The sequence below is a fragment of the Prionailurus viverrinus genome, chromosome D4, assembly GCF_022837055.1.
Source record: "Prionailurus viverrinus isolate Anna chromosome D4, UM_Priviv_1.0, whole genome shotgun sequence".
NCBI lineage: Eukaryota > Metazoa > Chordata > Mammalia > Carnivora > Felidae > Prionailurus > Prionailurus viverrinus.
In genome coordinates this window covers 27,406,664-27,433,145 of record NC_062573.1, presented here as the reverse complement: position 1 = coordinate 27,433,145, position 26,482 = coordinate 27,406,664, and the positions used below count along the sequence as shown (strand labels likewise).

At 43.3% G+C, this 26,482-nt stretch overlaps 1 protein-coding gene and 1 long non-coding RNA gene across 4 annotated transcripts in view; one reads left to right on the top strand and one right to left on the bottom strand.

The window, feature by feature from the left end:
• Positions 1–12,520, top strand: part of ANP32B (acidic nuclear phosphoprotein 32 family member B) — a 24,482-nt gene extending 11,962 nt beyond the window's left edge. For both annotated transcript variants that reach the window (XM_047829379.1, XM_047829378.1), the window contains 5 exons: positions 1,363–1,485; positions 6,865–7,054; positions 9,660–9,784; positions 11,014–11,083; positions 12,070–12,520. In XM_047829379.1, coding sequence (XP_047685335.1) covers positions 1,363–1,485; positions 6,865–7,054; positions 9,660–9,784; positions 11,014–11,083; positions 12,070–12,137 — 576 coding nt within the window. In that variant the 3' untranslated portion in view covers positions 12,138–12,520. The remainder of the gene's footprint in view (positions 1–1,362; positions 1,486–6,864; positions 7,055–9,659; positions 9,785–11,013; positions 11,084–12,069) is intronic.
• LOC125150059 (uncharacterized) lies at positions 10,806–26,482 on the bottom strand. 2 transcript variants are annotated; one of them, XR_007146150.1, is made up of 4 exons: positions 26,276–26,482; positions 23,854–23,972; positions 15,372–15,478; positions 10,806–11,112 (listed from the first exon to the last, which is right to left on the bottom strand). It is a non-coding gene; the product is annotated as an uncharacterized LOC125150059 (long non-coding RNA). The 2 variants fall into 2 exon arrangements; XR_007146151.1 differs by lacking the exon at positions 15,372–15,478.

Genomic DNA, 26,482 nt, shown 5'->3' with positions numbered 1-26,482 from the left:
CTAGATAATCTGACTGGAATATCCCATGGGAAGGAAGAAATGTTTTGAAATGTTGCAGTTTCATCTTCTGAAATATTTAATAACACCTAAGTTGTTGAAGACTTGAGTTGTCATTTAAAGTCATTCTTCCAACAAATATTGAAGTTTTTAAAAGTTCTCTGTTCTGCATCATGTAGTTTATTTCATAGCATGCCAAAGACCGTGAAGTTTTCATGCTATTCTTTGTACGTAACATGGTGGGAAAGGCAAATTCTTCTGAAGCTAGCCTGCCTGGCTTCGGAATCCTCAGTCACCACCAGAGCTACTTTGTGATCTTGGCCAAGTTTTAGAGTCGTCTTTGTAGTTCATTTTTCCTCATCTGTAAATGCGGGTAATAATTCTACCCTACCCCATAGGGTTAGTAAAAGTAAATGAGTTCGTGTATCTCTAGTGCTTCAAACATTGCCTGGCACTTAGGTACTGTGTAAGAGTTAGATGAGGTTACCGTTGTTGTTGGCACTTAAAATAGAGAATTGAAACCAGTTGTATAGCCTAAGTTTTCTCATCTGCAAACTGAAGAGTTTGAATTATATGCTCTCAACTGTCTAACTTTTCCAGGCTCCAATTTCTTTCACTTCCCATTCTGATTCCTTGGTGAAGGCTCTTTCTTCATTGGCACACGGCTTGCTGTGCTACTTGACCTGCAGCTAAGAAATAAGAGTAGGTTCTTATAAAGGCTAGTGCGGCTTTATGCAAGAAGTGGCCTCTGGGGACTTGGTTTCGGCAACCCTGAAGCTGTTGCTCCACTCACTTTTCTGAGGTCATGGAGCTTCTTTAAGGGCTTGTTTTGGGGCCTATCCCACTCCTGTAGCCTTCAGAGCAACATTCCCCGGTGGCTTCCAGGTATAGAACCCTACAATGTGTCAGAACTCTACAGACCAAATTAGGTTTCGAGTCGCCATAGTGAGTTTTGTTTGGCACACGGAATAAGCTGCTTAGAATGCACAGACCATTTACCCTTCCTGGCAGGTATAGAGTATTACAACTTCTCAAAGAATTCTAATTTGCTTTGACCCACTTTTTAGGTTAGAAAATGGATTCACTGATATTAGGAGCCAGATCTTGAGCAAACTATTACAATTAGCAACTGGTTAAGGAACTCTTAACTTCTAACACAGCTCTTCTTATCCATCCTGTTTCTCCTCTTCCCCTGAAATGCTCTTGGAATCTATAAACTATCTGTGTTTAATCAAATAGAGTGAACAAACATGTCCTGATAGGAACAGAGATTATTTGATCTTGATAAATATTTAAAAACTGTATTTGGTACTTAAAAGTGTTTCTCTGTGTGTATTTGTGTGTATATTGTATATTCTCTTGCAGCTTGAGCTCAGTGACAATAGAATCTTTGGAGGTCTGGACATGTTAGCAGAAAAACTTCCAAATCTCACACATCTAAACTTAAGTGGAAATAAGCTGAAAGATATCAGCACCTTGGAACCTTTGGTAAGTATGTGAGAATTTGGAAACCAGGACTTATTGGTCATTTTCATTTTCATATTTCTTTATACTGAGGGAAATACTTGGAAATAGTAATTGATCAAGAAAGTGGTGGTTCTTACTATAATACTTTCTAGAGAAGTTTTAAAGATCAGGGCCTTTCTAGTTCTGTGTTCTATGGCTTTGCTCTCCCTACCTGATACTGCGCTGGTGTCCTTTCACAGGGGAATTCTTTTCTTTTTTGTCTTTTTTGAGTTTCATATATTGACCATAGCCTTAAACATTTATCTTAATTTTTTTCCCCCCAGACTGGCCAGGCTATTCTATACTGTTATACTTTTATAGAAAAAGCTATTCATACTGGTGGCATATCTGAGTTGTAGGTGGAACAGTCCAAGGACAGCTCCAGTAAGTTTTAGGTCTTCTAATTGATTTTGTGCCCCAGCTGGATTGCTGTTGGCTTAAGTTTTGCATGGGAACCGCAAAATCCTCCTCAGTCTTACATACTAGGATAAGCTATGAAAAGATAAGTTTAAGTGCCAGTTGGGTTGCAGGCTCGCTGTGTGACCTTGGGCAAATTGTTTCTTCTCCCTGGGCCTCAGTTTCCTCACTTATGAAGCAGGAAGGCTAATAATCTCTGCCTTACCTTACTTAGAAGTTCTGAGAATAAAATAAGGTAATACGCTTAACTCTGCTTTGTAAGTCGGGAAACTGTACTAATGGGGGTCCAGTCCATGTGGAGATTGTAGGCCAAAAAAGAGCTGGAGAGAGAGGTTAATGCAAGGTATGGGGCAGCCTCCCAAGCTGTTCTGTTTGGCTGCCACCTGGAAATTTCTATGAATTTAAGATTGTTAAGTGACTGATTTCTCTAAATATGATATTCTGTAAATTTGGCATATATACAGAATTCCATTTTAATATGGCTAATGGAACTCCAGCTTGTTTCATACTATCCAAAGAAGCCTGTGGCTTCTTACTGTTTTTACATATACATAAAGTCAAGTGTTTCCATTTGACTCACCTTACAAATGTTAATTGGAAGAGGTTTATGTAAGCATATAGGAGGTGTCTCAAGATCTGGAAGAGCAAAACCCAAGAGGATAAGGCATCTTTCTGTACTATCTCTTTCAATTCTGATGTCACAATACATTAAAATATTTGGGTTTCACATCACTTGTACAGAATGCTTTATTAGTATTTCAAGGAAGGGAAGGTAGTTAAATTGTGACTTCTTTTAACAAAGGATTTCCTGCCAGAATTATAGCATCTTTTCCCTTCTAATCAATAATTAAGGCTCTACTCCAATGTAGGCTAAATTGCCTTTTATTGAGTCCCTTTATTTTTATGTTTCATTAAGTGGACCACATTTAGCTCATATTTCTCAAATGTTAGGATCCTGTTTCTTAGCTTTGCTTCATGAATTTTGTCCCCTTTTCTGATATAGGTACACCCCAGGTACTTGGGCTCCTTCCTTTTTTACTGGTTCTATTCTTTTCCTCCAAACCAATCCCCATTTCCAATATTTAAGCAAACATTTATTGAGTTTTGCTGTATTTGAGGACATTAACATTTGCCCAATGTGTCCTCCTAGAACCCAGAGAAAAGAGAAGAGCTGTACCTCTTTTAGAGATGAGGAAACCAAGTTTAGAGAGTTTAAATAATTACTCAGTGGCCACATATCTAGCGATGCAAATCCAACTCTGCCATTCTTTCCATTGCCTTTGGGACGTATTCTTTTTACCTACAAATTTATTTCATACTCAAATTGACCTTAAACTGGGAATTCCAACAGGAGTACTAAAGTAAGTGCTGGTGTCTCCCAGTTGACAGGCTACACCAAGCCTTTATTGTTTATGTGTCAATGATAGGCCTATCGATTCACAGTCATTGTGAGCGTAAGAACACCTTTTTTCTAGAACAGAGTGCCACACAGTACCTTCTCATGCTGGATGACTGGCTGTTGCCTAATTCTTATGCCAACTGGAGTCCTCTTTGATGTTTCACCAGAAGCCTTTGTCAGTGTCCTAGCACACAGAGGCAGAGCAGAAGCAAACCTTGTATGGGATTTGTTTTCTTGGGTGTTCTGACCTGGTCATTGATGAATGAGGGCCATTTGGTGGTTGTGAAAGTCTCAGTCCCCAAGGACAGTGAAGAATGAGAAATAATCATAATTGTATTTACCGTTTTTAGAGGATCTGTTACGTATCATACACTGTAGTAGATGCTTTATGTGTGTTGTCTCATTAGTATTCCTCAAAAAATATTTCTACAAATAGAATAGAAATAACATGGCCCTCATTTTACATATGAGGAAGCTGAGGCTTGGGAGAGTCTGAATCCCTTGTCCAGAGTCACACACTTGGCTAGCCAGTGACAGAGCCACAGTGCTGCACACCCCGCGTGGAAAAGCCTGGGCTCCTGCCATTCTCCTGAACTTGTTGTTCACATTCCTAGGGGTGTTAGGGTAGGTCTCCGGAAGTTATATCCCGGAATAAAAAAAAAGCTGTAGGAGAAGGTGAAGGGGGGGAATGTTGGGTCCATTTTGTCTTCTGAAAGTTTTCTTCAATGGGAAAAACACCATCCTCATCCTCATTAACCACGTACATTTTGAACACCGTCTACTTTGAGCCCAGTTCTTACAGTCAATGCAATGATTGTGAATGCCTCTGCTTGCTACAGGGACATTAATCGAGAGACAAAGAAGGCATCAATTCAAACTTCCTTGGACACCTTTTTTAAGAGACCTGGGCCATCCAAACCATCCCCCAAAGCCCTTCTAAATTCTAAGAAGGCAAGCAAAATTATTGTTAATAAAATGTTTAATGTTTATTATGGCTAGCCTATTAGTTTTAGGCCAAATTTCTGGTATGGTAGCATTCTGATTTTTGGGTTTCTTTTTTGCTTTTGTTTTTTTTAGCAGTATTTACACATTACATTGGGGTCCTGAATAATCTGTGGGTAGTATATTTGGGGCCTTAAAGCACAATTTTAATATTTTAAGCAATTCTGGAGTACTACAATTACTTGGAATTTTGTTATTTGCTTTCACTTCGTTTTCTAGCATACTGTTTGGCATGTTTGAATTATTCATAATGGGTCCTTTTCTTAAGTAGCCAAAAACCTCACAGATACATGGAGTTTCAGTAATAGGTGAGCCTTGGAGGCCTGTCTACTGTGATAGTAGATGGAATTAGAGAAAGGGCTTGAGGCACTGTAGAACATTAAAGATGAGGGGTTGTATGTATTTTTATACATCCATTTCCCGAGTATAATTTTGAGAAGTGAATGGCTCGTTCCTTGAGTAAAGAATTTTTAGACTTTGGGAAAGCTGCCTAAATTTGCTTGTGGTTATATCTTAGCTGGTATAGAGTCAACCTTTTTGTGACGAGAAAAGAGTTCCCAGTGTGTCAGCTAGTTGTCTGGGGTGGTATTTCGACATTTTTTCCCTCTTTGGCAAGAAGTCCTACCTGGGCTTCTGGAGGTCAGGGCCTGCCCAGTGGGGAACCTAATCTGAAAGCTACACAACATAAAAGCAGCTCTCCCTGTCATTAGAAGTTCGGGGACACCTTTCTTATGACCTCAGGGGACTAACTTACATAAGCACATTATTTGATCCATAAACTCTTGGATCATTGTACATTGGTGTTTTGAGGAGTGCATTTGCCTGTTGCCGTAACCCTGTTCGGTGTTCCCTGCTTGGCTGTCTGTTCCCAAGGGCTGCTCAGTGAAAATAAAACACGTGTAGGAACCTCTTTGACCAGGAAGATGAAGATTCTGTAAGTGCAGGGGTCAGCCACCCTTTCCTCTACAGGGCCAGATAGTAGATCTGTTGGGCTTCTGAGGCCATACAGTCTCTGTTGCAACTACTCAGCTTTGCCGTGATTGTGGCACAAAAGAAGCTGTACATAATACATGGCCGAGTTACAATGAAACGTGTTTTACAAAAACAGGCAGTGGACCAGGATGGGCCAGTTGACTTGCCAAGCCCTGCTTTAGGGCAAAGAATTTTAAATAATTTTGTAACTCTCCAGAATTAGTCATATACCTCAACTCCTGATGACAAGGTTTTTTCATCTACATTTCTTCCCAGGTTCTTGTAAATGTTGAAATAGTTTTCCCAATAAAACATCAAAGCCTTCAAACGATGTTTATGTTTTCCAACTCAACTTTACACAGAGATCCTCTTAGTTTTTTTGTGTTAGTACTACTTTCTCAGAGAATACCAAGCTTTTTCTCCTGATTCAGAACCATTAAAAGTGATATTTATGAAGCTATATGTCGTATGCCCTCCGGGCTTATTGGCCATATTCTAGAGGGCTCCAGGCTACATGCTGCTTCATGTTTTATGTTTGCTTTTTAAACACTTGTCCCTCTTCTTCCTAAGAGGCTCTGCTGTACTTCTGCTGCTCTTTCCTTACTTGCCTATAATATACTACCTCTGCCCTCCCAACGTCTTCTTTCACCTTGAGTCACAACTTAGTAGAGCTGGGATAGAAATACTAGTACACAGTTGTAATAACAAATGAATCTCTGAGTAAAACAAATGGACAGTTTCTTATCTACTTTGGCTACTCAGAGCACTTTCCTTGGCCCAAGCTTTAAATCTCAACTATTTTGTGTTTCAGATAGAAGACAAAGTTCTAAACAAATGAGGTATTGCCACAAAATTTCAGGGTATGGTAAAATCAGAAGAATTTTATATCAGAAAGCTCTGGTAATAGTATTGATCTCCCGCCTCCCCCCAAATTAAAAAAGAGTAATGTTCCTCTCCTGAAGTTTCAACTCTGAGTGTCCCCCACCCTTTCCCCAGCCTGTACTGCCTCCTCTCTTCCTGGAGAGTAACCGTATCACTACACTTTGTGCTTTATTATATTCCGTTCTCTAGTGTTTCACATTTGTGTCTTCGAATAGAAATCTCAACTACCTTAAGATTGAATTGATTGATTGAGTGAATTTTTTTCCCATCCTGTCACCCCAGAGCTTTGAAGACTAGGCTTGATATCCATCAAGTTCTTACTGACTATTGGGTTACTTAGATGTTAAAACTTAAGTTTTGAACCAAATTTATTGAACCTGTTTGATTTGTCTCATACAGTGAAAAGATCTAGTTTAAATATTTTTTCAAATTTATTTTTCTTAAAACTACTAATGCTGCCAGAAAAAGACCATTCTCTGAGAAGGTAGATGTAGAAGGTAAATTGTAGAAGGTAAAATCTGGTGACTTACTATAAAGGTTGCAAAGGACTTGAAATGTTTTCCTGAGTATAAAACTGAGTCGGTAGCAGCTAACTGAACAGAGCCTAGAATTTTACCTCTTTGAGAGATGGGTTTTGTTGCTTATGTTCCTTTGGTTTAGAAAGTATGTTTTTTGACCCTTTTCTTCAGAAAAAGTTGGAATATCTGAAAAGCCTGGATCTGTTTAACTGTGAGGTTACTAACCTGAATGACTACCGAGAGAGTGTCTTTAAGCTCCTGCCTCAGTTGACCTACCTGGATGGCTATGACCGAGAGGATCGGGAAGCGCCTGACTCAGATGCCGAGGTGGATGGTGTGGATGAAGAAGAGGAGGATGAAGGTGAGTGGCCATAACATCCAGTGAACCTAATTTTTGCCTTTCAAAGGTCATGAGGAAGCTCCAGAATGTTGATGTTATGGAGAAAAATAGTATGCATGTGTATAGGCATTCCATTAATTTGGGATTAGGACTTCTGTTGAATTTTAAGAAGCCCTTGGGACACTGAAGCCTTCAAATGATTCGAAATAAAAATGGCTTGTTAGCTAGTTAGTCTTGAATTTGGAGAGATCATAGACTGTGCCCTAACATATTGAAGTAATTGTGGTTTACCCTTTACTAAAAGGACCATCATCTCTCATGTCTCCCTGCCTGTTCCAGTTATTCCCCTTTCTTGGTTACTGTCTGACTTAATCCTCACAAACTACGCTCTGTCAGCATTTCCAGATTGCACTTCCTGATGCCCGTGAGCTAGGTTAGGTTTCTGTGCGTGCTAAAGCATCCCCTCATTTACTTCTTTCATAACCTGTCTCTCTGCTGTTCTTGTCACTTTGAGCTATGCTATTACGATCTTCTTGGGTAGGAACTATCTTTTTCATCTTTATTCACAAGACCTAGCACTTCGTAGATACTAGGTACATGTCCGTTATATCCAAATGTAAATAAAGCAGCTTTCCTTGCATGGTGACCCACTGATTCTGAGCCACTTAGGATAAATAGTTTCTCGCCTCTCCACTGGCTTAAAAGGAAGCAGAGCGATCACTTTTCACATAAGTCAGCATGAAGAAAACTTACTCTCAGAATTCCTGATGTTGCTGGAATCTGGTATTACCGTATTTGAAGCATTATTTTAAATGTCTTTTTCTTTAAAGATAAAAATCCACAAAAAGAAATGGGCAAGAAAAGTAGAGGAGGAAATCTATCAGGCAGCTTGGGTGCAAATTAATAGTGTAGTACTCTGGTAGCACTTTTGCAGTTTTATGGCAGATTTGAGACAAGGTAATAAAGGATGGGATGTAGGTTGTAAAGTGGACACAGAATAGGACATCCCCCTTTGTTCCAAATGTTCACTTATTCCCTTCACTTGCAGGTTCTCCGTTATTCCTGAAAACCATTTGTGCCTTTTTGTCTATTTAATTAAGCTCACTTTAAACAGGTTGAATGGCTGTGTGTGTAGGAGCATGTAAGGAAATTACTTGGAGGGTGGAGAGCAGCTCCTGAGAGGGAGTATCAGTCAGGCAACAAATTTGCGCATTTCTTAGGTGTCGGGCACTGAGGTATATAGTTCTGAAGGTAAAAACCAGACTTGGTTCCTGTCTTCTTGGTGCTTACTGTCTACTGAGAAGAGAAATGTTAAATAATCACAAGTGAGTAAAGCATGAGGTAAGGAGAAGCATCAGGTGCTTCTGTAAGAGCTTGTGAGCTGGGATTAGGAGGTCTGGTGAGTCTACCTTGGAGAAGTGTGATGTTTAGGGGTGCCTGGGTGGCTCAGTTGAGCGCCCAATCCCCTGCTTTTTTTTTTTTTTCCTTTTTTTAAGTTTATTTTTTTGAGAGAGATAGCGAGCAAGGGAGGGGCAGAAAGAAAGAGGGAGACCGAGAATCCTAAGTAGGCTCTGTGCTGTCATCACAGAGCCTGATGCAGGACTCAAACTCAGGAACTATGAGATTGTGTGACCTGAACTGAAACCAAGAGTTGGATGCTTAATCAACTCAGCCTCTGAGTCTCCCCGAGCGTCCAACTGTTGATTTCCGCTCAGATTGTGATCTCATGGTTTGTGTGTTCAAGCCCCGTATTGGGCTCTGTCCTCACTGCTCAGAGCCTGCTTTGGATCCTGTCTCCCCCTTTCTGGCCCTCTCCTGTCCATATGCTGTCTCTCAAAAAGAAATAAACATTAAAAATCAATTAAGAAAAAAGTGATGTTTAACTGAGACCCAGGTGTTTGAATCAGTGTTAGCCAAGCAGAGAAGAAAGGGAAGAATATGCAGAGACTAGGAAGCAGGACAGCACAGCGAGCTTCAGGACCAGGAGAGGTAAGAACTGGTTGCCTAGAGGCCTGAGCCAAATGGAGTAGAGACGCAGAGGGTGCAGGTACCTCTCAGCCTGCCTCTTATTTCCTTCCTCTCACAGGGTTATTACTCTCTTAGATTCCTCATCTGGCAGCTGGCTTTATGGTGATGCCCTTCCCTCAGAGAAGGAGCTCATTATTTATTTATTTTGGGAGGGGGGGTAACTTTTTACTATGGAAAATTTCAGACCTAGACAAAGATAGGAATAATAGTAAATTGAACTTTCATGTTCCCATCATTCAGCTTCAACAATCACTGATTTGTGGCTGATCTTATTTTATACATACACATCCCTACCCACTTCCCCCTTCCTTATTTTGAAGCAAATCCCAGAGATAATATCATTTCATCACTGACTGTTGTAGCATACATCTAGTCCGCCAGGACTCCTGGTCCCCAGATGTAATGGCATCATGATGGACAAAGGGACTGAGTTGCAGCAGCCTGGGAGAAAGGGGGCGACCAAGGGGCATGGGTTTCCCAGACGTTGGTGTAGCACAGCATTTGTTCTGTGGCTCAACCTGAAGTGCCCCAGCACCTTAGCAGGTGTGCCTTATGGGCCATCAAGGGTGTTTAATGAATTCCTTTGGACTGTTTTCAGAAGGAGAAGATGAGGAGGACGAGGAGGATGAGGATGGTGAGGAGGAAGAGTTTGATGATGAAGACGATGAAGATGAAGACGAAGATGTAGAAGGGGAAGATGATGAAGACGAAGTCAGTGGGGAGGTTGGTGCAACTATGTTTGCTGCTCTGTTTCCTATTTGTAGTTAAAAATGTGGGTGATTTTATTTTGTATTGTTTTTAAGAAAAAGGAAAGAAAAGAAAAAGGACTTCCAATGCAATTAGTAAACTTGTAAATAGACCATTAACAGTTTGATGGTTAATTCCTGTTCCCCCCTTTTAGTAAATACTAAGTGAAATGCTTGGCTCTGTGGACTTATCAGTCTTGACCCTTTAACTTATTGGGAGGAAGTAGTGAGTTGAGTGTTCATTCCATAGGATGAGAAAACTGGAAATGTTGAGAGCTGATATATGGTCTGTCCCTTCTGTTGTGTTGAAGAAGGGACGGGAGGGAATGTTTACCAAGTCTGAACTTGTTCTTGTATGTTGAGCCTAATTCGGTAAATACGTTCTACGATTGCCGTTTTCAAGATTTGGGGATGTAAAGTTAAACAAGAATGTGGTCCTGCCTTGAAAGAGCAGGTAGTCTAGTTTATGGGACACCCAGTAATATAGTATCTTTGAGGAGCTGACTGCCAAGGAGGACAGGAGAAAGGATTGACCTAACTTTGACAGACCTCAGGGAGGTCGTGAAGATAGGCAAAGAAAATGAAATGTCATCAAAAAGCATGTTCTTTATAGTACAAAAAAAGTAAGGCTGAGCATTTATGTAATCTCATAGGTATTTAATGAAATTAAGTTCCTAAAAGGTTTTTATAAGGATGGGAATACAGAGAGTTTTGTCTGAACCTGTTCTAAAATTAAAAATTTTTAGGGGCGCCTCTGTAGCTCAGTCGGTTAAGCATCCGACTTCAGCTCAGATCATGATCTCACAGTTTGTGGGTTTGAGCCCGCAGCCTGCTTTGGATTCTGTGTCTCCCTCTCTCTGTGCCCCTCCTCGTGCTGTCTCTCTGTTTCTTGGGGGGAAAAATGAATAAACATTAAAAAAATAACAAAAAATTTTTAATCATTTCTCGAATTATCCATTATAAATAGTATATTAAATTAACATGTCTGGGAAATAAAATGCTTACTTCTGAAAAGCAGTTTTTAAAGAAAATTTTAATTCATTTATTCAGAAAAATGAACAGATCTCAGAACATTAAAGTAGATAAAGATAATATTAAAGTTTTCTCCTTGGTGAATTTTTACATTTATTGGCAAGTTATTTTTCTCTTTGTACGTCTCAGCTTGGCAGATCAACCTAATAGTGGTTGCTGTTTACTGTTCTTTAGGAAGAAGAATTTGGACACGATGGAGAAGTTGATGAAGATGAAGACGAGGAGGATGAAGATGAAGATGAAGGTGGGTCTGATGCACGCACGTTGGTCCTCCTAAGTTAAAAGTCATGGGGAAATGTCCATGAATTTAGAATTTTAAAACTACAGGGAACAAAATAAAATTCCCTTTGCCCTGGTGGTCTTCACAGGGGCTTATATAGCCCTGTCAGTGAGCCTGTGCTGGTACAGACCTCCTGCTCTACGGTGATTAATAATGCCTGTCTGCAGGCAGGAGGCTGGCCTTCAGTCCCGCACTTTAAATGTGTTTTTAGACCCCCATCATTTGGGTTACTGCCACACAGGAGATTTCTGGTTTTGGAATTCTCTCTTTTGACAAAAAGTCTTTCTAATTGGATCATAATTTTTGCAGAGTATATAAATAGTACCTTTCCAGTTTTATTACAGTTAATTCTTTTTCCCTACCACAGCCAAAACCAGTGAAACACCTGTTTATTACTCATTGAGAGTATAGATTCTCCTACCTGTATAGGTTTCAGTGTACCAGATTATTTGCTCTGCTTTCCATTGGTTCATACTTTCTCAACATCTGCTCTCTGTGCCAGGTACTGGACCAGATTTTACATTGAATACAAGAGTTGGGGTCCAGTACCTGCCTTCAAGGAGCTTTCTGAAACATAATGCAAATTTAAGTAATTTTATTGACATAGCCATGAATTTTTACTAATTGGAAAGAACAGGATGATGTATAGGTGTTTTTGGCTCAAATACCTAAGAATTCTAAGAAATACGTTTTGAGTTAATATTAACTTGCTACAATTTGAGTCATCTTTTAGATGGCAGATTAAAGTTGAGAAAACGGGGTTAACCTTGCTGTCATTTGAAATGCTGTGCATTTTGTCCTTCTTAAAATCGACAACCTACCAATTTGATCAGTCTTAACATTTTTTTCATCTCCCAACCATCAGAAGTTCATTGTTGTTACCTCCGTTAGCAGTAACTTAGACAAATGCCTTTCCCATTGTCTTAAAGTGAATTTTTGTTATTGTGCAGAGGAGGAAGAAAGTGGGAAAGGTGAAAAGAGGAAGAGAGAAACAGACGATGAAGGAGAAGATGATTAAGACCCCAAATAACTTGCAAAAAAAAGAACTGTTCAGTATTGGTTGGACTGCTCATACGGATTTGGTAGCTGTTTAAAAAAAAAAAAGGTAGCTGTGATACAAACCCCAGGATACCCACCCACCCAAAGAGCCAAAGAATAGTTCCTGTGACATTCCACCTTCCTCCATTTAGTCCCTCTTGGAAATTCACCACCAAGCTTGGGGACTTCACCCCAACAAAATTGTAAGCGTTTGTTAGGTTTTCGTGTAAGACTCTTGCTGTAGCGTGGATAGCTGTGATTGGTGAGTCAACCGTCTGTGGCTACCAGTTACACCGAGACTGTAACAGCATTTTTACTTTCTGTACAACAAAGAAGCTTTGTAAATAAAATCTTAACATTTTGGGTCTGTTTTTTCATGCTTTTCTTTTCTTTTTAATGAGATTTTTTTTTACATTAGGACATTTTGTGTGTCAACTGCCAAAAAAGTATTTTTAAGAATTTAAGTGAAATAAACACGTTCCTCTTTGGTAAAGCCTAGTTGTATGCTTACATTTTTAAATTAGACTTTAATTGTAAGCTCATGTTAAAACACTACAGAACTGGTTTCTCTGGCATTTGTATGTATTAGGTGGTGATTGAGAGGAAATGCACAAGTGTATAGGATCTTTGAACACTTAAATTTGATTCTCATTTCTCTACTGTGGGAGTAGACTATTACTTATTTGTTTATAAATTTTCATTTTTGAGAGAGAGAGCATACACGAGTGGGGGAGGGTAAGAGAGAGGGAGACAGAGAGAGGATCCTAAGCAGGCTCTGCACTGAGAGCAGAGAGCCGGACGCAGGGCTCAAACTCATGAACCATGAGGTTATGACCTTAGCCAAAGTCAGCCGCTTATCCAACTGAGCAACCCAGGCAGGTGCCCTGGGAGTAGACTGGTTTTTTTTTTTTTAATCGTGTGTTTATTTTTAAGAGATAGAGCACGAGTGGGGGAGGGGCAGAAAGAGGGAGAGACACAGAATCCTAAGCAGGCTCCAGGCTCTGAGCTGTCAGCACAGAACCCAACATGGGACTCAAACCCACAAACCATGAGATCATGACCTGGGCTGAAGTCAGACGCTTAACCGATTGAGCCACCCAGGCACCCCTAGACTTTTTTTTTTTTTTAATTTTTTTTTTTTCAACGTTTATTTATTTTTGGGACAGAGAGAGACAGAGCATGAATGGGGGAGGGGCAGAGAGAGAGGGAGACACAATCGGAAACAGGCTCCAGGCTCTGAGCCATCAGCCCAGAGCCTGACGTGGGGCTCGAACTCCCGGACCGCGAGATCGTGACTTGGCTGAAGTCAGACGCTTAACCGACTGCGCCACCCAGGCGCCCCACCCCTAGACTTTTTTAAAACAACATTTGAAATTCAGTGCTCTGGAGTCCCTGAAAGCCAATAAAAAATGTTAGGTTCAAGTAACAGGTGAGTTAAGAAAAAAAAAAAGTATAAAGGGAAAAGCCTTAGTGTTCTGGGAGATCCTAATTCTAATTACTGCCCCTGCCAGTGGTTTCCTCTATAACCTTGTGTTGACCTCTGGATCACCTCCCAGTCTGTAAAATTGAGGGGGTGTGACCAAATGGCTTCTGAAGTCTCTTGTAGCACTGATGGTCTGTGACCCTCACTGACAGGAAGGTCTGAAGAAAAAAAATGGGCTTTGCATCAAGGCCAAAACACGTAGGGTTTGACTGACAAGTGAACAGAGTATGGTTTGTTATCAAGACAGGCGTGCTAAAGAGGAATGACATGTGAAAAGCCTTGCCAAGGAAGCGGGTAGGCACTGCCCAAGGTCAACTCAGCTTTTCCAGAAGATGGAAATTTTCTCTATTCTTAAAGATCCTAAAGGGATTTGGGGGAGGGGTAAGATGTTCGGCAGTCTGCGTGTTCAATGCAACCATTTAATAGATACGTGACTTTGTTGTCAATGTTTTTTGTAGTAGAAGATTTGAGGATTCTTTTAGCAAATCTTAACACTATAAGCTACTGATCTTAACACTATAAGCTACTGATATGAGTAGGGTTTTTATGCATAGAAGTAGTGTTAAAGATTGGAATCTGAGTGTGTAGAAAAAGTTACATAGTGTCAATGGTACTCCCAAATCGTGTACTTTAAAATTGAAGTCTCTAGGCTATAAAGTGGAGTTTGCTTCTTGCTAAGGAAATTCCAAAAAATTAAATTTTTATTTCTGGTTTAACAGGTACTACTATATATTCTTCAGCCACAAGGCCTTTGCCATTTGGCAAATCTTCGAACATTATAAAGCAATTTCTTCTGTACCCAGGTTTTGCATATATTGCCAAATATCAAACAGTAACTTTGGATGATTGTTTTCCTGCCTCTTTAAGTTTACAGAATTTTTCCAGTATCTACCAAAGCACTTAGGCTGTGCCAGACACCCTAGCTGGACAAGTGGGAGAGGGCTGGGATGGAGACAAGCGAGCTGTTGGATATGCTCACAGTAACTAGTAGGGAAGAGAAGACAGACGCAGGAGTGATACTTAACTAGTACCTGCAGCTAGAGCTCCGGTAAGTGTGAGAGTAATACAGAGACTGGAAAGGTGGCATCCATCTAGAAGGATTGGGAATGTCTACTAGAAAAAATATTTCAGCTGTACATGCTGCCACTACAGGTTTAGAAATAAAACGGTTTAGAAGAGGAATGGGGGAAGGAGGGAGGAGCATGATGAACAGGGGTCTGAGGTTGGCACCTGATTAAGTACCTTTAGATTCAAATGGGCAAGTTTGCCTAGAGGATGGGTAAGAATACAGGAATGGCAGGTGAGACTGCAGCACTAATTTGGGACTTCTAGGGGGCCTTTGAAGGTCATTCATTCTTGGGCATTCACTTTGTAAAATGTCAGTTTGACCTACTACATGTGGCCGGTAAAGATGTCCGGGAAATTACCAAGCCAGGTTTTCATTTCTATCATTTTTTTTTTTTTTTAAATAGGGTTCTCCAGAAGTCTGTGACATGCTGCCCTCTGGGAGGGCCTTGAGGCTCACCTGCTCTTGACTAAAGATTATTTTTAAATTGTTGACAAGCAAGCATTTTGGTGATGAGGCCACAGAGTGGACCCTATTTCTGGAGTTGTCTCCCATCTGAAGGAGACCCTCACTGAGCAGGTTTGCTTTCAGCTTTTGCAGTAAATGTGAGTTATCAACTGTCTAAGCTGGGTGGGAGCTGTGTTGGGCTGGATGGCTGGTCTCACCTTGCTTGTGCGGGGCGTAGGTGGAATGGGTCTCTTCCTCACACCTGCCCTCCAGCCACAGCAGCTGCTCTCTCCCTTTGTAATATGTTGGAATGTCTTGATTGCATCTGAAACATTTGTAAATAAAAAGGAACCAATACTCATTGTGGAGACGAGGAAACTGAGGCACAGGCAAGTGAATCAAGGACTAGCCCAAGGTTTCCTGGTGAAGTGAAAGAACCTGGCCTAGAAGCCACATGGCCCAGTTTTCATCTTGGTGCTCTTACCTTTAGTTTTCTCATTCTGCTCCAGGAATCCAAGCCCAAGAGTGCTGGCCACTTCTGACAGGAATGCAGAAGCATTGTGTAAGATGCTAGTCCCCACTCCTCACCAGCATGAGGACTCCCGACCAGTGCCCGCATGAGGGTAGTTAACGACAGTCCCATGTTTCCATTCTGGCATTCCTATTTGCGCTACACTACTCCCAGAGAAAGGTGAGACAGAACCATGAAGGTGGTTCTACCCTTAGGCCATGACCTTCCCTTTTCTCCAGCCCTGTCAAGTGGTGCTGACATCAATTTTAATGAGGCTGATGATACCGCTGTGCTGACAGTTTGAAAAGGGAGTCAAGTTACCAGCTGACTTAGACTTAAGGTTAGGTCGGCCAAACAGTTGCTCTGCAGGGAAACCACCAAGATTGCAGCAAGTGTAGAAATTCTTCCTAGAGCCAATTAGGTCAGCCTCATAATCTCTGACCAAGTATCTTATAACTTGTCCCAGAGGTATTGGGAGGGCATATAGAGAAAGAAAATTACCCTTGGAGCTATTCTGTCTGATGAAAGGGACTTCACTCCAGGGCAGGAGGGGTTTGTGAGGAGATGGGTATCCATTAAGGCACTGCCCCACCTCAACCCTAGAGAAGCAGGAGTGGTACTTGGTGAGGAAGGTTTCAGAATCCAGAGACCCTGTTTTAGCCCCCGCCTGGCCACTGGCTGGTATTTGGCCCCCTCCCCACAGCACTTCCTTTCTGTGAGTCTCCAGTTCCTCAGCTGAAATTATAGGGCCTGAACTAAAATGAGCTTACAGCTCTCTTCCAGCTGTACAGATCTGAATGGGGTACAATCCCAAGTTCTCTTCAGCAACAGGAATCCTTCAGTTACTCCTGCTTTACTCTGTTACCCCAGAGCCCTTCCAAGGAGTAGGTAAGGGTTTGAACTGATAGAAAACGTCAGCTTTGTTTTAGGCTGATGGAGTAAAAGGGATAGACCGGTAGCTGGAGACCAGTGAGGAGGCCAGATGTGGGCTGCACCTCTAGGACTGATGAGTGAGATGTCTTCCAAAAACTGCAATAGAAATACTAGTGGGACATCTGGGTGGCTCAGTTGGTTAAGCGTCCCACTTCGGCTCAGGTCATGATTTCAGTTTGAGCCCCGCATTGGGCTCTGCTGTCAGCACGGAGCCTGCTCCAGATCCTGAGTCTCCCCTACCTCTCCCTATCCCTACCCCCACTCGTTCTCTCTCTCTTTATCTCTCTCGCTCTCTCCCTTCCTCTCCCTCTCTCTCAAAATAAATAAACTTAAAAAAAAAAGAGAGAAAGAAAAATCCTGGTAAATCTGCCTTGACCAGTCCGACTACTCAGTGTTCTGGAAGTAACATTGCAGACTCATCAGCATGAGCAGGATGTATATCTGCCACTAGAGGGCACTAATGCTTCCAGTCAAGAAGCAGATGGTCATTTATTGAGAAAGGATTCTTATTTTAATCCTCAAACCCTGTGAAATAATAAACTGTAATCCCCATTTTACAGATGTGGAAACTGAAGTAGCAGGAGGTGAAGTGCACTGGGGCACCTGGGTGGCCCAGTCCTCAAGGGTCTGACCCTTGATTTCGGCTCAGGTCATGATCTCAGGGTTTGGGATTGAGCCCCGTGTCAGGCTCCACACTGGGCATGAAGCCTACTTAAGGTTCTTTCCCTCTGCCCCTCCCCTGCTCCCATTCGCTCTCTCAAAACACACACACACACACACACACACACACACACACACACACACACACCAGAAGAGATGAAGTTCCTTAGCCAGAGTCATATAGCCAGTAAATAGCTAGCCTGGCTGGGATCCTAATCCAGCTATGCCCAAATCCAAAGCTTCTCCTCTCTATGAATGTGCCTCTTTAGGGCTCTCTGGCTCCAGACTCTATTCTGGTAAGTGGGCATATTTCTTCCTCCTCACTCTGGGACAAAGTAGAGGCTGGCTAACCACACCCTGTTGGTTCCAGAGGTTCAGGACCGAGTGTAAGGTTTTCAGAGCTGGAGACGTAAAATGCTTGGGGGGGGGGGGGTGCGGCAGGCAAACTGAGCATTCTGCAAATACAGTCCCCATTTTTAACCATTTTGTGTTGTGGAAGGCAGTCCTGTCATACACCACTTTGGTGAACTTGCTAAAGACCCTTTGCAATCTTGGAATTCTGTTCTCCCATTTGTAAATTGGGATTGCTTTGCTGTTCTCTCTGCTGAGTGAAAGTGCTCGATGCCCATGAGGGGTAACTTCTTCAGAAGACCTGGGAACAGCCTATGCCATTGGCCTCTGTTTGTGGTCGACTAAGCTAAGCGTGCATGTGACCAGCTGTGCACCTCCGAGCTGCTGTAGCAGTTGAATGAGAAGCGGGCAGCTTAGCAGGGGGGTAGCCTGGCACTGAGGGATTCTGGGAGTGGATGGCAGGACCCTGGGGAAACTTGAGAAGTCCATAGGACTCCAGCCAGCTCCTGGGTTGGGAACTCCTGTCCAGCTCTTGGCTTTGTGCATTCCAGGGACCAGGTCATCTTCCACCTTGTCTCTGATTGGCCTTTAGGTTCCTCTCTTGCTGGGGCATCAGACCATTGTTTCCCTGCTTCCGGAGCCACCCAGTGCCCCCCAGGACTACCTGTCTAAATCCTACCAACAATCACCCTGCCACCCTGACCGGGTCCAGTCTGACCGGTCCTGAGCCCCACTTCTGACAAAAGAAATGCTGGCCCCGGTGTGTTCATGGCACACTACAATTTGTATGGCTCTTACATGCCCATTATCTTACTCAAGGAGGTAGTGTGAGGATTCTGACCCCATCTTTCAGATGAGGGAATTGAGGCTCAGAGTGACTGTTGTAAGACCCCAGAGTGCAGAGCAAGACCGGCTTCTCTTCCCACTTTGTGCTCTTCCCGGAGAATAGCGGGCTGGTGTGAGACACTGGACTTGGGAGAAGCTCATGTGGGTGGTAACTTTTGAAATCCAGAGCTCTCAGTGATGCAGGTGCTTCAGTAGGTGGCAGATAGAGGGAAAAAGAAGAAATGAAGCTGAGGAAATCCACATTCCCATGTCATGGGCCACTTGAGACCAATCTTTCAGTGTCCCATCCTGGACCTGTCATCCCTACGCTGCTCACCCCAGAGACACACACAAAACCTCCCCACCTTTCCAGCCTCACTCCCTGCCCCTCAGTCCCCACAAGTCCTTCCTGGCCCAGCCATCTGCATGTTCCTGCATGGGACTTGTTCATTCTTCCTCCACCTGCATGAGCAAAACCCACCCCATCTTCAAGAACCTCCACAAAGGTGTTAGCCTCCCCAGTGGCCTGCAGCCAGGGTTTCTTCCCTGGGGTCCTCATTTGATAGCCTTGGTGACTTGCTCTCACCATCCTGGCACTGGCTTCTCTGCTCCCTGTCTCCTTCCCTGCAGATAGTGGGTGCTTTGGCTACATGTGCACTAGCCATTGCTGTGCCTCACGCTGGCACTCCATGCACATTTCCTCAATGACCCAGTGTATTAGTGTCCTGGGGCCTCCATAATAAAATACCACAAACTAGGTGGCTTGAACAACAGAAATGTGTCATCTCACGGTTCTGGAGGCTAGAAATCCAAAATCAAGGTGTCAGCAGGGTTGATTCCTCCGACGGCCATGGGGAAAGGATTTGGTCCGTGCCTCTCTCCTTGGCTTATAGACATCATCTCCTCCCTGTGCCTCTTTCCATGGAGTTCTCTTTCTGTACATGTTGGTGTGAAAATCCTCGTTTTTTTATAAGGACACTAGTCACCTTGGATTAGGGCCCACCCTAATGACTTCATCTTAACTACTTGCATTTGCAAAGATGATATTTCCAAACAAGGTCACATTCTGAGGTGCTAGATGTTAGGACTTCAACAGACACATTTGTGGAGGACACAATTCAATTCATAACACCAAATGAGTGAATTGTGAAAACCTCTGGGCAGAGAATGGCTGTCAGATGCTTAGTTCCCCCTCCCCCACCATCTCCCTTTGGGTGTTTGGATATACAAGCAATGTGATTAAAAGGAGGGCCTGAGAACTCTGGTTTTGAGAGCACAAACCCTGATTTGCCTCCCATCAATTTTGTGATCTTGTGTGACCGTTATTTCAAACCACATTTCTCTTCCGTATTAATTCACATTATTCAAACCATATTTCTCTTAAACCGTATTGATTGACATTAATTATCTTACCCTCCTTTAAACCCAACCAGAAAAATGAGTATATTTTGAGGAACAGAGGGCCAAAGTGGCAGCAGATAATACAGATCAGTACAAGGAAGTCTTGTATTGACCCCAAAATCAGGTCCCACCAATCTGGAACTAACAAAGTTCTATCTCCAGACACCTATGGGAACCTAAAATGCCAAGAAATCCAAGCTCCCTAAAGTAGAAGAAACGAGATCTCTTCTACTTGAATCCCTCTGCTAATGCTGGAGCCCCCGCCTTGTAACATGCCTGACTTTAGTTGGATGCCTTGGTGATGGGGAGCTCACTCCTTATAAGCCAATATAGTCCATCTTAGAAAAACAAAGTTCTTTATCTCTAGAATAATAAGGCATCTTTATCTTTTATTATTATTTTTTTTAACTTTTTTTTTTTTTTTTAACGTTTATTTATTTTGGGGACAGAGAGAGACAGAGCATGAACGGGGGAGGGGCAGAGAGAGAGGGAGACACAGAATCGGAAACAGGCTCCAGGCTCTGAGCCATCAGCCCAGAGCCCGACGCGGGGCTCGAACTCACGGACCACGAGATTGTGACCTGGCTGAAGTCGGACGCTTAACCGACTGCGCCACCCAGGCGCCCCTCTTTTATTATTATTTAGTTAGGTAAGCAGTCTTTGTAAAAAACTCATAAGATTTAAAAAAAATTTTTTTTTAATTTTTTGAGAGAGAGAGAGAGAGACAGAGCATGAGCGGGGAAGGGGGAGAGAGAGGGAAACCCAGAATCTGAAGCAGGCTGTAGGCTCTGAGCTGTCAGCACGGAGCCCGATGCGGGGCTCGAACTCATGAACTGTGAGATCATGACCTGAGCCGAAGCTGGACGCTTAACCGACTGAGCCATCCAGGTGCCCCTATACAAAACTCTTGTTTTTCCAAATCTCTAACATTCTTGGACCTATGGAGCCACGGGGGGGGGGGGGGGGGTTTACTAATCCAGCTTTTTCATTGGAGTCCTGTAAATATTTGATGATATCCATCATGCCCCTGCAACATCCAACCTCTTTTCCCCAAAATTTATCTCATTTGAATGTTCTTGCAAGTTTCAACTAATGAATACCCCATGACGAGATCCCAGTGTCAGATTCATCCATGTTATAGCATGCATTAGTAGTTCATTCCTTTCTTTTCCCATAATATTCTATTGTATGGCTGTATTACATTTTATTTATATTTGTGTAGACATGTTTTCATTTTCTTGGGTATATGTGAGGAGTGGAATTGCTGGGGCATATGTTTACTCTGTGTTTAACCTTCTGAAGAACTGCCAACTGTTTTCCAAAGCAACTGCACCATTTTACATTCCCAGCAGCAGTGTCTAAGGGTGCCTGTGTCTCCATGTCCTTGTAATGATCTGTCTTTCTGATTCTAGACATCCTCATGAGTGTGAGTTGCAATCTCATTGTGGTTTTGTGGCTAATGATGTTGAGCATCTTTTCATGTGCTTATTTGCTGGAATAGTATCTTTTTTTTTTTTTAATTTTTTAATGTTTATTTTTGAGAGAGAGAGACAGCATGAGTGGGGGAAGAGAAGAGAGAGAGGGAGACACAGAATCCAAAGCAGGCTCCAGGCTCTGAACTGTCAGCACAGAGCCTGACGCGGGGCTCGAATCCACGAACTGTAGATCATGACCTTAGCTGAAGTCAGATGCTTAACAGACTGAGCCACCCGGGTGCCCCTGGAATAGTATCTTTTTAAAAAAAATGTTTATTTGGGAGGGGGGAGAAGGGCAAAGAGAGAGAATTCTAGGTAGGCCCCACGCTGTTAGCACAAAGCCCAATGCAGGACTCAGTTCCATAACCGTGAGATCATGACTTGAGCTGAAATCAGGAGTCAGCTGCTTAACCGACTAAACCACCCAGGCTCTCTAATATTTTTTTTTTTTTGTAGTTTATTTATTTTGAGAGAGAGAGCAGGGGAGGAGCAGAGAGAGACAGGGAGGGAGAGAATCCCAAGCAGGCTCTGCGATGTCAGTGCAGAGCCCTATGAGGGGCTTGATCTCACAAACTGTGAGATCATGACCTGAGCTGAAACCAAGAGTATGATGCTTAACCATCTGAGCTTCCCAGACACCCCTGGGATAGTATCTTTTAGCATGTGTCTGGATCAATCTGGTTGTCCTCAGGTTGACAGTATCCATGGTTGAGACAGGGTTGCTATGGGGCATTCTGAGCTACTGGGCTGTTTTTAGAAATGGCTGTGAGCTGAGCAGACAACCAGGGAGAAGACTTTGTCTGGGCTGGTGATGAATGTCTGGGAGTTGCCCATGAGGACACATGAGATCTTAAAACCCAGTGAAGAGATAAGATTGCCAACATCTCTAAGTGTGAGGGGAGAAGAATTAAAGTTCTTAAAGCTTTGGGGACTCTTGGAAGTTAAAGGTGAGAAGAGCAAGTAGAGACACATCATAGAGATCCACTATCCTAATTTGGGAGATAAGGCTGCTGACTGTCCGGATGAGGTCTGAGGGTAGGGAAGGTCCCAGGAAGCCACAGGCAGTGGAAACAGACCAGGGAATCAGAGTTCAGGAATGAGACCACTATCTGGGTGGACAGGTCTGGGTTGTTAGGGGTCTCACACATTTCTTCTGCTGCAATCCTCACTCCTGCCCTCTGGTGGTGTTTGCCTGCCTGTGGCAGGAAGTTGAAAAGTTCTTCCTCTGGAAGGGGCAGAGCTGAGAGTGGAACCCAGGCCTGACTTATTCCAAACCCTGTTTGGAATGTCCTGCTTTTTCCAGGACAATGTTCTGTCTCAGTCTCATGTGGTGATCCGACACAGGAAGAGATTGTTATCATTTGGAAGGAATTTGGGATGGGGGTTTTCACCTTAAATGTCAACTCTTCAGAAAGACTCTTCCTGGGTGTGCCTTGGTGGCTCATTTGGTTGAGCGTCCCCATCTTGATTTAGGCTTGGGTCATGATGTCACAGTCATGGGATCGGGCTCCGTGTGGAGTATGGAGCCTTCTGAGATTCTCTCTCTCCCTCTCCCTCTGTCCCTCCCTCCTCCACTTTGCACTCTCTCTGTCTCTCTCTGTCTCTCTCTCTCTCTCAAAAAAAAAAAAGACTCTTTATGACTCCCCATGCAAAGAAGCCCCTCCCCTTGTTAGTTTTACCAGCACTCAACTTGTTTTTTTCATTGCCCTTATTATAATTCATGATTTTATATTGTTAAATAAAGAAAACCATAGGCCCCACATGGTGTCACATAGACCAAGTTCCCAAACCAGGGCTTAGTACCCAATCTAATTGCAGTTTCAAACCCTCCCCCACCCCCCACTGAAATATGGTCTTAACAGGTCAGGAAATTTTTCTTTCCATGAGAGGCAATGAAATCTGCCACCTGGGTTCTCTCCATCCCCCAAAGAAAGATGAGGTGATCTGCACGATAAGATACCTTGTTTTTCCCTAGCAAGCAGCCTTCTCTGGAGCAATCCTTTTCTTTCATGAGTACCTTTCTTGCCCCACTCTCTGTCTAGAAAAACCTTTCATTTTGTACAATTCCTCTACTTGCTAGAGGGAGTGCTGCCCAATTCATGAACCGTTTCATAAACCCCGGTAGATCTTCAAATTTACTTTTTGAAGATCTTTATTGTAAACTACAAGTTGCAAGAAAACTCTTTGTTCCCCATTTTATTCCTGGTGCCTGGCGAGGTGCCTGACATACTAGGCACTCAGAAATTATTTGTTGAATGGGGGGTGAGGTCGCATTTGGAAAACGGAGGCAGGTAAGATGTGTATACACAGGTCAAAATTCTCTGAGGGAGTCAGTATGAGCTGACTTCTACCTTCCATACCCCCCAGGGTGTGATGGTGGGCTTATTTTCTCAGGGACAGTAGAAAAATGATGTTTATGTCACAGGGATGGGGACCAAGGTTGAGGAAGCAGGAAGTAGGTGTGGGTGGGAGTGTGACTAGCAAGGGTGCCTGTAAATGGAACAACTGAGAAACTTGGGAGTATCAGACACTTTGGCCACTTACCACCAGGTCCTTGGCGGCTGGGGTTGGGAAACTTGGGTGGATCAACAATTCACTTCTTCCTCAGAGGAACTTTCCAGAAAGCTGACTTCAGGAGCAACCCAGGGAACAGTCATGTTTGCCTAAGATTGAATGTGGCCCGAGGAATAAACATATGAAGTCAGCTATGCCTCAGTATTCATGCCATCTTTCCTTTTCTGCACTTGGGCACTGAGAAAATATTTATTGGCACCTATTAAGTGCTAAGAAATTGTGTGCTTGGTGCTAGGGATATAGTCAGAAACAGTCCAGGTCTGCTCTCAAGGAGCTCCTGGCCCTGCAGGACACTTATAATTCAAGGAAGGATCTAAGCAACATATGGGCAGAGGTATGGACTATCTTGTTCACCATGGTATCCCTAGGCTATTCGTGCTGAGCAGGTGCTCCAAATGGTTCCCAACCCAAAGAAGTTCACAATCTAAAGAGAAGACAGACGAGACGAGGCACAGTTACCATAAGAAATAATAAGTGGGCAAATAAGAGTCTTTTGGGAGCCCAGAGAAGATTGTTGGGGAGACCCGAGAAGAATCTGAGAGGAAGATTAATGGACCAGAAGGTGGTCAGTCATGGCTCAGTACATGGAGGTGGAGTGGGAAACCTACAGGCTCAGAAAACAGCCTATGCCAAGGCCTGGAGGTAAGAAAACATGACGCTTTAGGGGAACCCAAAATAGTTCAGTGTAGCTAGAGCACAGAATGGCAAATGATTAGGTAGTATTACCACGTGGTAGGATGCTTTATAGGGACCAACTTAAGAAGGGGCTTAGCATAGTAGGGCTGACCCCTGGAGCCTCAGACCCAGGGGTCTCAGGTCTGGGAACTGGGTCTCCCTCCTTTACCTTGATCCCCATGACCCAGCACTCTGGGTTACCCCAGTTTCTGCAAAGCTAAGTTCTTCCTTGCCCTCTCTTGCCAATAACAGGAAAAAAAAATCCCTCATTGGTTTTAATTTGTTTTTAAGACCTTCCCACATGCTCTCACCCATTTCTATATATTGAACATTGATTCATTACCCAAGCAGAAAACGCCTCAGAAAGCTCTGGAAACTGGCTTTTTAAAAAGGGAGAATGAAATAAAAAATTTGTCTTTTTCTCCTTACTCTAGTAAGTTATATAGCACTACTTTAATTTACTGAAGGCTTTTATGTCATCACAAATGACATCAGCCTAATTTGCTTTTGTGGCATGGTTGTATTTTTAAATGTGGTTTCACCTTTTTTCCCTTTAATTTTCACTTATTCACAAAGTATTCAAAACCATAATGGTTTTCTTTAGCACGAAGTTCCTGAGTTACTTTAGCGCTGCGTTTAATTTTCTCTGTAGTCAGGGTCTGTTGCTCAGCCTCACCCAGAGGTTGACTGTCAGTTAAACTTGACAGAACACATGTGCCATCCGGTCTAGCACACCCACATATCACGGATGAGTGAACCCCTCTTTCCTTTGGTTGCTTCCTCCTGGCCTCCAAAGGTGCACTTCTTCAAAACCCCTCAACTCTGGGACCCTGTTTAGCCCAGGGTCCATTTGCCATCTGCTTTAACAACCAATGTGACTCAGAAAAGGTCTATTTTTGTCCTGTCTGCTTCCTCACCTCCCTTGGCCAACAAATCTGCTATCTCCAGCAGATCCCCAAGTCTCCTGGTCTCTTCTTGCTTATTCTCCTGGACTGCACTGGGCCTTTGACCCTGTGGGTCTCCCCACCTCAGGACCACCCTAGTTCTATCACCTGTTTCTAGTCTCTTTTCTCCATTCCTGCCTTCCCATCTGCCCAGGCTCATTCCTCTGTACGCTCTCTCCGCCAGCAGTCTAACTACCCTTGGTCTTGGTCTTGCTCTGAATCGCTCAGGTTTATCTCTGGCCCAGACCGCTACTCTGAGCCTCAGCCCTGTCTTTCCTCCTACCTGGTAAGCAGTTTCACCTGCATATTTATACTAACATGTCTTCTCGCCTTCCACCTGGAGGTGCCACCTCCTTACCTTTCTCTTAGTGTTACTTTGCTCATCAGTTCTGGTAAGTCAAGCTGGAAATCAGTGTTTTTTTCTTTTCTCCAAACTGCCTCTTATTTCTGAACTTTGTCTGCAACTTAACAACATACTGCAACAGCCCTAGACTGAGAGGCAGTCCAGGGTCCTGGTCCCAGCTCTGCTCAGGCTTTCCGGGTGGCTTTGGGCAAGTCAGTGGAACTTTTTGAACCTGTTGCCTCTCATATAACAGGAATGGAGACCACTTACTGAAACCTTACTACAGGCCAAGTACCGTGAGCAGGGCTTTCTATACATCATCTCACGAATCTGTATCATTTTCCCATTTCATGGAAAAAAGAAAACGTTCAGAGAGACTATTCACGATCAAGAGCCGGTTAGTGGGAGGGGCTGTGCTCAAACCACCCACCTCAGTAAGTCCACCTCCAGAATCCGTTTTTTCCATTACACCGCAAGGCTCACTCTCCCCACGCCCAAGGCAGCCGTCACCTCCCCAACCCCTCTTCGGGAATATTTGCTAACGGGTGCACGCAGGGACGCTGCAACCAGGAGTGGGGGCCCTGGTTTCCTTGCCGTGAGCCTAGAGCCCAGATCTCGCGAACAGAGCCTACTGGGT